Here is a 12,963-nt window from a genome sequence, read left to right as displayed (position 1 = left end):
TAACTGAATACTATTTATAGAAATCAAATAATACAATATTACAATAGTTAAAAACGTCGTATAAGTGTAATGGGAATCTTCGTAAGACTATAACAGCGAAAAATGTAAAATTATAATTCTTTGATAGTTAAAATATTTAAGGGTGTTCGTCTCTCAAACAGATTTTAACAATTTAAAAATACCATTTTAAGAATTTTTGACTTACACACAAACCAGTCTAGATATTTTGAGAGATAGTATAATTTTGCAATTACAAATAAAAATTTTCGAAACTTTACAACTACTCGGCTAGAATCCTGAAAATGACTAACGGGCTACCTGCACGAATGTCGCAACCAACCGTGCGGTCTTGAGTTGTTCGCTGGCGAGAGCACTCTTTCCTTACACACTTTTAAGTTTCTACCAAGAAGTCTGTCACTGTCTTTTAAGTCACAATTGATTTTGCGTTTTTTATTCAGTTACTTTTGCAAATCTATTAACATATTAGTAGGCTATTAAATTTCAAATTCCTTTTTTATTTGTCAAAGTAAAATTAAAATAATGGCATACAAATACAAAATTAGAACATTAATTTGTATTTCCTGATAAAATAATTAAAATACTTTATAGATTAGACATGTAAAATTATTTCCAAACCATATGTAATTTTTATTGGTATAAATTTTCTTTCTACTCGACTTGTATAACAATGCAACCAAAACTAAAAAAAAACAACAGTAAAGCTAATGTAAATAACACATACAGACCTAGCACTCTGTAGTTTCTGGGATTGTAAAGGGTTATTGTAGGGTAAACTGACAACTACATGAACTTATTTACTTAATATCCAATGCACAAGAGAATTTAGCAGATAAACAAATTTGGTATAAAAACTTAAAATTTCTTGAATTTTATTTTATCATTGATAGCACCTTCAGATTTTGGAAAAATATGGGATTAATTGGGTTTTCTAACCACCATCCATGTAGTCCTCTCTGTCTTTAAACAGTACCACAATTCTATGACCTACAGGAGGGAGATAGTAACATGTTTTTAACTTGTTACAGCCGCCAGAGAATGAACTGCAGAAGGTGGGCGGCAGTGAGCGCATGATGTCAGAGCACCAGCTGCGAGTGCAGCGGTCACTGCAGAAACTGAATGTGCCTGAATGGTACCGCAACTCACAACTGCCCTGCTCAAGGTTTCCTGCTGAAGCGCAACAGTGATGCTGGGATCAACAACGCAGGCTGGCAGGGACTCAATAACAAGACCACCTCACTGTCCAGTCTTGGCTCTACACAATCAGCTGCACCACGCAGTCCTAATAGTCAGTACATAACCACATTTATATTTATTTTACAATTACTTACAAGTTATATTTAATTTAAAACCAATATAAGAGTTATAAAAATTAAAATATTTGCTGAAATGCCCAGGTCACGCACTTAGTCCGAGTCCGACGTCACATGTGTTCTCACGGTGGAGTACGAGTAGACTGAGCAGTGGTGCTACCTCAACTAGCACATCACCGTGTGGGTCCACTCGCTCCAGCTTCAACTACCGGCAGCCTTATCTGGGGTGGCGGTCACAGGAGCGGTTGGCACGTCCGCGCACCCCTGCCGAGCGATTAGCTGCAGATCTCCTGGCTCACAAGAAACAGGTCACTGATTTCATATGGTGTTTATAGCAAAGTATACAAGCTTTAGTGAAAACATGGAATTTAGGTATATTTTGATGAATTGTGGTCATATTTATACTTTTTAATTGATTTCAAAGATTGAAGAAACCTCCCATTGATATCTGGCAGTGCCCACATTTTTGTGGTAGGACTGGGAGACTTAATCCAGGTGGAAACTCAAAATATTTTCTACCTCAAAACTCTTTTCCACCATTTGTCCATCATTGTATAACTTTTATAGTAGGTAAATTGTTCATTATACTGGATCTGTTATCTGCTCTAAAAACTTAAACTATTGTTCTAGAAAGTTAGCCAAGTTTATTATTTGTGATAAGACCCTCTAGAATCTCAATATGTTATGCCATAGGAACTATCTCGAGGGATTCCATATGAACTTGAACTATGATTCAGTAACAATTCAGTATCAGTTTGAAAATGCTTTCTAATCTTGTTCAAACAATCAAAAAGACAATTTTGGTCCACATTATTTTCCAGTAGTTAAAGTAGCAGAGACAAAGTTAAAGTTTTGGGGACAGGTAATGGAATTTAACTGTTTGTTAACTTTTTCTGGGTCACACACATCCACCCTTTCTCCCTAGAGAAAAAAGTGTAAGTGCATTCCTGGAAAAAAGACTTATTTGTAGTATTCTGAATAATCCACTCTAAACTTTTCATTCAAGCAAGATTTTATATCAAGTGTTGCTTTTGTTTAAAGCAAAAAATGTGGAAGATGATATCTATGTTAGACCCTTCAGAACTAAAAAGAATTAAGGTACGCTGAAACAAATATATTGAAAGCATTTCGTCAAACCATAAAATATTTTTGTTTTGTTTATTTCCCCTAAATTTAATTTTAAATGTTTTTCTGATGTTTGTTGTAAAGAATCCCACATTTAATATGTTAAAAAGGTGCAATTTTGAAATAAAATAATATATTTAATACACATTTGCCAAGAAAGTTTTCCATTTTATAATTAAAATAATTGGAAAATAAATTTAGTTTAGTTTTTAGACTGTCTTCTAAAAAAGACAGTGACCAAAGGTGAGTCAGTTTATTTTGGTCTTATATGCATTATAGGCCATCCAATTTTCTCAACTAATTAGCCAAATGAGATACACATTTTTCATTATTACACTGTCTAGAATGTGACCCTATTAGAGACTAATTGTTTTGGCATTTCCCTCCCACTCACAACAAAGTTTAATCCTCCACCTTCTTTTTCGCAATAATTTCAAAGAGAAAATTGTTCTTTAATTGTATTTTATAACAAGATGCTATACTTTTTCAAAAAATCTCTCATTAAAAAAATTTCTAAACCTATTTAGTACAGTGAGTTTATAAAGTCTAGAATGCATGGAAAATCTTAATATCGACAGTATAACAATAAATTTTTATAATACATCCATGAAATAAAAGATGCTTCCAGTTTGGCTAGTTTTAACTTTTGGTCCCCTCTTGAATTTAGTTTTAATATTTATAATTCTTTTAGGGTCTTATAAATGGTATTTTTTTTTATTCTGATTTTAATAGTGTTTGGTACTCAATCCATTACAGTGCAATTTTATTAATAAAATCTGTTGTTTTTATCATCCAGAATTGAGTTACTTACACACAGTGCTTCTGAAACATTAATAAACTTTTACATTGGTATGTACGTACATTACATAAGGGAAACCTAATTTCTTTGTTTGTGATATACATGGAGAACAATTTTACCTTTAAAATCATATAATTCAAAACAAATATCTTGCAAGTATAAAGTTACTAACTTTATTTTTTGTTGAACCAATAAATATGATTACCCCATTTCATTTGGGAACTTAATTTATGTTTAATGATTCCATGATTCAGAAACAATCTGGTATGTCAAGTGGGAATAATATAAAGTTACAGATTTTATTTATTACTTATTTATTTCCTTATTCTTTAATCCTTATTTATTACTTTTGAATGGATTGAGAACAGAAAACACATTTTTACCATTGCACTCAGTATAACAATACAATAAAAATAATATGTAACATGACTTTATGCTTACCTAAATATTAAACCTAAGACCAAGATGGAGGACTTAAATTGGGTTACTGAAAATAATTTGAGTTTTGGTTACATACTAAACATTATTTGGTAATAAAAGTCACTATTACGTTTCTCATAAAATATTCCTAACTTTATGGACACACTCATGTTTTCCTGTTGTGTTTGAAGCAATATTAATATGCAGCCAGTATAGTTATCAACTTAAGAAGCTGCTGCTGTATTAGTGGGCATCTCGATTTTAGCCTCACTAAAACTATAGTAAACTTCAAACACTTTTATGGCTTTACTTTCATCCATGTAATTATGGCAGATGTCTCATTTTAAAGGTGTTTTGTTCTTTTTGGTTACTCAGATAAAACTCTCAAACCGTTATGTCTTATTGTGTACATATTAAAAAAGTATAAGGGAAAAACTGAGAAGTGTATGGATATATATGAATCATATCTTTAAAATGAGACATCTTATATAATTTTATAACAAAAATTGAAAGCATTACAGTGTTTCAAGTTTAACATTGTACTTATGGGATAGAATTAAAATTGCTTCACATTTTATAGTACAATTTTTATAAACTCAAAAACGTATGTAGACTTAGAGTTAATAATATACAGAGTGAATTTTATTCACTCTATATATTTGAGAATGTTTCTCAAAACATAATTAATTGGCTATAGCTTTTGTTTTCATCAAAATAAGTTCTTTAAATGTTGTGTATGTAGTAAGAAATATGTAGTCAACAAAATGTATGTAATTTTTTTATAGACAGCTAGTTCTTTATACCTTTTATAAGTGTAAAAATATTTTTCCTAAAAAACATTTGTTTTATATATATATATATATATATATATATATATATATATATATATATATATATATATATATATAGAGAGAGAGAGAGAGAGAGAGAGAGAGAGAGAGAGAGAGAAATGTCCCATTTAGCCTCTAGCTCTGCCATTTTCTATTCTTCATAAAAAAATTATCTATAACTCTAGTTAAGCTAAAAAAAACCTAATTTTTCATTTTGGTTTAAATGGATAGGATAAAAATTAATACAAATAATTGTGTTATTTTCTGTTATATTAACAAAATGGCACCTGTTGAACATTTTTAAAGTCAAATAACAAAAAAACCAGCACAGTTATAAAATATTAACTAGATATCCACTATTTGAACAATTTTATTACAATTCTAATTGTACTTGTTTCTACAAAATCGATCAACGCATAAGCGAGCATGACCACTTTAAAGATACACTTGCACAAGGCGTGAGCAGCAAACATCTTATCTTTTGACAGGCATAAGCTGTATTACATGAGTTATAAAAACTTTATAAGATACTAACTATTTGAAATTTTTATAACAATTTTATTCCAATGGTACTTTTTTCAACAAATCCGTCAACGTATAAGCAAGCTAGACCACTTTAAAGTTACCCTTGCACAAACTGGGTGCTTGAAACTTATCACAGTTGAGAGTTATCCGTTGTTTGTAAACAATGGCATTATATTTGAATTTAAAACTTCTTTTGAAGTAATAACATTAAGTGAAATAGTTATTTAGTTATACTCTAACTTATTATGTACTTTTTTATTTAGGAAAGTGGGCCAGCAGTGAATGCTCCCAACCTCAATGAAGTGCGTACTTCAATAAAGGAGGTGACATCTGCAATCGTGCACTATGTATCAGGCACTAAGGACTCGACGGACAGACTGTCGCCAGCACTTAACCCTCGCTGGGACCGAGACACTAGTTCATCCAGGTGACAACTTTGATTTGTGGGATTTTGTTTTAAAATACATTTGTGTTCTATTTATAGTAGTACAGTACGCTATTAATGGTATCTATCCTAGCATTTTAACACAATTTCACATTTTTAACCATAAGTTATTTTGGTTTATTTAAATTGTTGATGAACATTAGGTGATGCTTTAGGGCTGACAAAAAATCCCTTCATATAAATGACACTTTATTGTAAATGATAATTTGTATGCTTGTAATTTTTTTACGAGTAATTTATTATTTTAATTCTCAAACAACATTGGCTACCAATTGTTACTCTGGGGTTTGCAATAATTTCCCCTGCTTTATAACTGAAGGATCACAGCCATCTTTTTTTAAATTTACTTCGCAAACATTCCAATTATTGGAGGATAGGCATATAACCGGATCGACTTTCCCACTATCGGATAACTTAAGCTTAAAGGACATAACTGTTTCTTTGTTGCATCAATGAGGTAGTACAAACATCCGTGAAAATGTTGTAGTATTTTTCCCAGTATTATAAGAGATTTAATTAATTTCTAATTTAAATATCAGAGGGTGGAACCTTGGTATCGGAGTGCACAACCATTTCTAAGTGATCACTACAAGTTAACATGGATTGTGAGGCAAAGTCTTTATTTGATAGCATACAATTTTCTAAATGAGTATGTATGGAATAATATGAACGTCTCTAAATTTCCGTACCACAGTGTTGGTACTTTATGAGATGAGTAGGCCTACATCTATAATTTAGTATATCTATCTAACAGATAGATATACTAAATTGATTGAGGACATTTTATATAATATGTCAATCACATCTTCTGTGTTGACAATCCGGAAATAATTGTGTGAATTCCTTTTTAATTTTAGAATGAGTTCTTGGTCATAGGTAAAAAAAAATTAAGTTTTGATAAACCTTCATACTTAGTATTGATACTAAACATAACAATAGTAGTCAGAAATTCAAAACCCAATTATTATGCACCCTGTTGTGTGACTTCTACGTTGAGACATGATACTATCAGACTCAAAGTTATGGCATGAAATAGCGGCCACTTTGCTGACATCTCCTAACTCTCCAAATGGGCTGCAGCCAAAACCCAATTGTTCTGCATCATGTTGTGGGACTTGTGACATGATTCTATCAGACTCATAGCTCACTTTGCTGACATCTCCTAACTCTCCAAATGGGCTGCAGCCAAAACCCAATTATTCTGCATCATGTTGTGGGACTTGTGACATGATTCTATCAGACTCATAGCTCACTTTGCTGACATCTCCTAACTCTCCAAATGGGCTGCAGCCAAAACCCAATTATTCTGCATCATGTTGTGGGACTTGTGACATGATTCCATCAGACTCATAGCTCACTTTGCTGACATCTCCTAACTCTCCAAATGGGCTGCAGCCAAAACCCAATTGTTCTGCATCATGTTGCGGGACTTGTGACATGATTCTATCAGACTCATAGCTCACTTTGGTGACATCTCCTAACTCTCCAAATGGGCTACAGCCAAAACCCAATCGTTCTGCATCATGTTGTGGGACTTGTGACATGATTCTATCAGACTAATAGCTCACTTTGCTGACATCTCCTAACTCTCCAAATGGGCTGCAGCCAAAACCCAATTATTCTGGATCCTGTTGTGGGACTTGTTAAGCCTGTCTTTTTTTATTCAAGGTTACAAATTAATAATTCTATATCTTCTTCTTGATAGTTTTGTTAATTTTCTATAGACTTAGAGTTTGATAATTAATATTTTTTTTATTTGTAATATCTAATACTTATGAGAACAGGAGGTGAGCTGGGCTTGATGTTTATCTAAATAAATGTAAATCAGTATAGAAGAGTGTTACTATATCACTCAGTAAAATGTCATATGATAGTACTCAGTTTGTTTACAAATTTATTTATTCTGCAACTTTTCATTGCCATCATGGTAACAACCCGTAAGACCATTGTAAACATATTAGAATTCTTTTTTTAACTGTGGTTCTGAATTTTTGACCCCCAAATCAATAGATTTTTCCTTCAAGTGGATTCTTTATACCATATTTCAAGTCTTTAGGACCTTTTTATCAAATGTAATTTCACGGATGGACAGCAATGACATGATTAACACCTTTAACCCTCCGAGTGGTGAAAGACGCTGCAGCGTCTATTAACTCTCGTTCGCGAGTGGCAAAGACGCTCTAGCGTCTATTAACGCAAGCCTCTCTTGTTCCGGTATTTCCGATGTTATGCCGCGACTTAAACGCTATATATTAGGTATGGTTAGAAAGACCAGATTCTAAACTTTAATTTGATATAGTATTTAGATATGCTGGTACTAATGGAACTCTTACAAACGGTTCATCCACCTACTGTACTACCTCCTGGACCAAATGTAGGTCTTCTTCACGGGATTGCTTATTTACCAGACTTTGTGCAGTGTGTGTACACACCAAAAAAGGGAGTAAAAGTCACTTCTGGTGCCCAACTTGTAATTTTGGGGTTCATAGGGAGTGTTTCCCTTACCTGGAACATTATTGGAGGCCTCTCAAACTAGGAAGAATGATGAGGAATGAGGTTGGCTCTGATACTGACTAAAATGCAGTAAAAAACGTGTACATAAAAGTTTTGATCAGCAAATAGTGCGTTGTTTTTAGGAATAATACATATAACGGATACATATTTTTGTTCAGAATTAAATTTTAAACAAAATGGCTATTTTGAAATTGTGTTAAAAAATTAAGTTTAGGAACATTTACTCAGCCTAATATAAAACAAAAAAATTTGAATTTTTATTTTTGGAATTCAACCCATTGGTTTTTTACACCAATCCAAGGTAAGTGTTTCATATTATTACTATTCTACTCTGTGTGTTATGAAGTTTAAATCGATGTATGATTATGTCATACTTATATAATATACAGGATTTTATATAAATTTTCTTTTGCGAACATACAAAAGCAGTAAAAATGTCCCGCCACTTGGAGAAAAAAGTACCGCCACTCGGAGGGTTAATGGGACACGACACATGTACCAACTTTAGAAAAGTGGGAGTAGTATTGATGTGCGCCCACCACAACCAATGTGTTTAACCTTAAAAAAAAACACATATATAATTTTTTCCTTCATCAGGCACACTGGGATCTATTGGATCCCATTTTAAAAACACGCTTAAAAATATAAATATAAATACATTGCAATTAATATAACTTTTTTTGGTTTCTTTTGACTAATTTTGTACGCTAGATATAATATATTGGTTAAAAACAATAAATTTATAAATTATAAATTTTTTCTCACATCACCTGTAAATGTCAATCATACAAAATTATCATTAATAAAGAAATTCAATCTAACAATTTTCTTTTTTTATTACCTCTTTGCTTGGCCCTTCATATTTTAATAAAAATTTATTGTTATTAACTAATTATTATGTGTTTATAATTGAAATAATTTTATTCTTTATATAAAGTTTTTAGTTAATATAAATTAATTCATGATTAACTATTCATAAGTTTTCAAAAACAACTTCCTTAATAATGGTCTATCTTTTATATTGATAATTTAAATATTTATATTATTTAAGTTTGACCTAACACAATGAACATTGTCACTATTTGATTATGTAAACGAAGTAATTAATTTACTAAATTTAAATTGTGTGACTGGTGTACTAATATTTCACTATACTGAGAGTAAAAAATAACTTCTTAGTATACTATTGAAGTGCTTATAGAAGATCCATCTGAAAGAAAAGTCAATTAATTACAAAATAGATTAATTGAAACATATCAAATAGTTGTTTAAAGGGAAGGAATGCTTGATCTGGTCAAAATGACTTGTCCCAATATTTTGAGCTGGTTATATTGAGCAGTAAATGTACTTGGATTTGACTCAGTGTTTGCATCATAGGTCAGCGTCTCCACGTGGGAGTACTGGGCGATTGTGTTGGCTAGAGAGTTCGTTTGTCGGCAGTAGACCATTGGACGTCCCGGAGACTCCAGCGTCAACCACCACCACGGGCCATGACCTCTACCTTGACCTCAACAACCACTCGACTAGCACGCAGGCGAACGGTGAGTTGGTCCTGCACTGAGTCCCTGACGTGCCGACATTGTGATTTGTACCTGTCACAGAACTCTCACTGTAAATATCCTCTGACTGTAAATAAACATGTTCTCACTATCAAGGCTGTCTATGACCAAACTGTGCCTTATTCAATATATATTTTATCAAGAGTTTTAATAATACTGTATAAGAGTTTTTATCAGGTGCAGATTCCAATAGACGAGTAGAACTGTCGCACTTACGCTGCCACTGTTCTGTAATGTGTAGATTTGTTGACATGTAATGTAATTTGCTTTTGATGTTTGCATCCAGAACTTTGGTTAGACAGCTATTGCATAGCTAATACGGTGCTAAAGTAGAACTTTTTATTTTGCCACTGAGCATGTTTATTATTATTTTGTGAATGGTTTGTTTTACAGCTTCAATATTTCAGTTTGGTAGGGACAAATCATTCACTGTTGATGCTAATATTTATTATTGTCATACCTCCAAATAATCATTGTTAGCTACATTCCACTGTTGAAGGTTGCCTATGAACTACTAAATTGTTTTAACAATAGTAAAAACAGTTTTGCAGATTCTGTTGAACTGATAAATTACAGTTTCTGTTTTAAAATATCTTTAATCTTGTTATTAACTGTAGTTGTTTCATTCAGATTTTATCATATACAAGCAAAACCTGTCAATGTCATTACACTTGGAATTGCCATCCAACAGATGAATGTAGAATTCTTGATTAAGTATGTAATGCTCAATGAACATTACATTTATTTAATTTAATTTTAAAAGGCAACTATTGACCAGATTACTATTATTGTAGTACTATTAATTTTACTAAAAATCAGTGTTATGTTAAGTATGAAAAGTTAGTTATTGTAGCTTGTACAATAATTGTTATATTTGAGTTACTTTTGTAATTGAATTGAGATTTTTGAAAGTAGTGAATATCAACAAATGTAGAACAAAGAGTTACGAACTAGTTGCCTGTTGAGTGTATTCCAGAAATACATGTAAACATGGCAGAGACAGCTATGTGATGTCACACTAGGCGCAGCTGTGACTCTGTCACACTTGTTAGGCTAATTATTGCGACCCACTCTAATTGATCAATTATCACAAGACAAGATACGTTATCCACTAGCTAGTAACTTGGACTCTCTTCATTCAAGCCCAATGAATTTGCCTGAAGTGACAATATATCGGAATAAAATTTTATTATAACTGTATAAAACATGCATCATTGTAACTTTGAAAGAATGGCAATATCTGCTAAAATATTAGTTTATGTTATATGAGTTTGTTTCTATGATATTCACTAAACTTACAAAACTCATTTCTATTTCCTTGAGTTAATCTGAATCAGTTTAATTATAAAATGTTTGTTTCTAATTAAAATTTCCCCAATGATTTGTAAATTAAAATGTTTTGTTGCCACTTCTTCCTGAATTAGAGCCAATTAAAATGTAATAACATTAATTCAATCATCATCTTGATATAATTTATTTACAAAACACGTGTAAAATATATACATAAAAATAATGTAATTTATGTTATGAGTTTTCCATCAATTAACTTGTCGATTCCATAAAACTTAAAATAAAGTGAGCAATTTTCTGTGAAGAAGTATATTTATTTATATGAGAGATTGTCTAACATTGCATAAATCGAATTGAGTCACTTAGGTACAAAACACAAGAAATATATATTTTTATTTATTAAAAAGTACACAATGCCTTACTTTTGTTTCATTCTCCATTTGCTAAACTAAAATATCCAACACATTTTACAACTATATTTATTATTTTAAATAAAATCATTGTATTTTTGTTTATTTTGTGGTACATTCCATATACAACATGCCCTTTAAACCTATATAATGGTTGAATAGAAACACAGTGGACTTATTTTTTTAAATGTATAGTTACACTTGATTTGAAAAGTGTGTAAATTCTTATTCTAAAAATGGATGATTATTTATTGTTATTAAAGAGATTGTGCTTTATTTATTATACTTCTCAATGTAAAGATTTATTAATAATTTGTTTTGTATTTTAATCTTTGCTATAGATTATATTATTTTATTTTTAGCTTTTGTGTATAGGTTTCTTTAGATGTATCAGTAACTGGCTATATTTGTTAAGAGAATAGAATATATAAATAAAACATAGCCTACTTTGTTCTAGCGATGAATAAGCGATTATTGGGGGCTATTCATCATATCACTGTATCCACACTATCATACTGACAAGATGAATGTATTTTATTACTGACTCAATAAACTTGTTTATGTTTGCATTTTGTGTTATTTTATTTCTTTTTCATAATTGGTTGTTTTAATTTCAAATAATTTAATTTCTGTATGATTTAAATTTATTTATTTTTTTATTTAAACTTCTATGTAGTTATAGATAAAAAAATATACATTTTGTTAATGTCTTACAATATTATTTTCTTTCTTGTACAAAATAGCCTAAAATAATTAACTTTGGAATGATTCTTGTCAACAAATTAATTGCAATGAACTCATCTAATAGTTTGGTACTTTTCTGTTTATCTATTACTACATAATAAATACTTTAGGACCTCAAATCAAGAGTCAGAGGTTTTTCTATAAATTATCTCAGATAACTTCTGCAAATTTAATATATCTACATCCCTTTCTGAAAGTTTCTGTGAGTTCATTGAAATTTTCTTGTAAAATTTTTGTGTTGGTTTTCATTTTTATACGTTTGTTTTGTTTAGTTATTTTTACTGGTTAGTAATAATATAACTCTCTGATTAAATAATTTTATAGTGTGCCTTATTAGACACAGTAAACTGTTAACAAACAATAAAACCATAAAAAGTCACTAACTATCTTAAAACTATTTCCTAAGTCCTGTATTCATTTACTAAGTTTAACTTTCACAACTTGAGCCAAGACAAGAATATTAAAACATCTAGAACATGACCTACATTGTAAAAGTTTCGAACTTTAAACCAGCATAATTTTTTAAAGAGTGATCCTTTTGAGGTAGGATTTGCGGCATTTAACTCCATTAATAAAGATCTTTAATTTGATGTACTACTCGACTAGCTCTTATTTAAGATGTCCTTCAGACTCCTTGTGGGCCATCCCTCTGATATGGCAAAAAAATTGTAGTTACATAAAAAAATAGATTTATAGATGCAGTAATGATGTACCCAGTTTATTGTTTTACCTATAATTATTCGGGAATTATCAAGCCCATGCGGAACTTTTGTAACACCCTGAATTAACACAGTATTGAAGGACTTCAAAGAACATAGCAAGTCTTTACCAAAAATGATTGTAACTTTTTTACCCCGTACTATTGAATTAGATCAAAATGATTTTTTTCATGCTTATTAATTGTGGACAGTTTCAGGTTGTGCCCATGAAAGGAACACAAAACGTTATGAGGCTGATTGGCAGTGGTGATT

General features: G+C 31.1%; 1 protein-coding gene across 1 annotated transcript in view; it reads left to right on the top strand.

The window, feature by feature from the left end:
• LOC124360408 overlaps nucleotides 1-12,963 on the top strand; it is a 124,023-nt gene that overhangs the window by 92,174 nt on the left and 18,886 nt on the right. Inside the window, 5 exon segments of the mRNA XM_046814015.1 lie at nucleotides 1,047-1,169; nucleotides 1,171-1,306; nucleotides 1,416-1,639; nucleotides 5,294-5,457; nucleotides 9,367-9,530. Coding sequence (XP_046669971.1) covers nucleotides 1,047-1,169; nucleotides 1,171-1,306; nucleotides 1,416-1,639; nucleotides 5,294-5,457; nucleotides 9,367-9,530 — 811 coding nt within the window.

This window comes from Homalodisca vitripennis, chromosome 4, assembly GCF_021130785.1.
Source record: "Homalodisca vitripennis isolate AUS2020 chromosome 4, UT_GWSS_2.1, whole genome shotgun sequence".
NCBI classification, from domain to species: Eukaryota; Metazoa; Arthropoda; class Insecta; order Hemiptera; family Cicadellidae; genus Homalodisca; species Homalodisca vitripennis.
The sequence above is the reverse complement of the archived record's forward strand: the minus strand, read 5'-3'. Positions and strand labels throughout refer to the sequence as shown.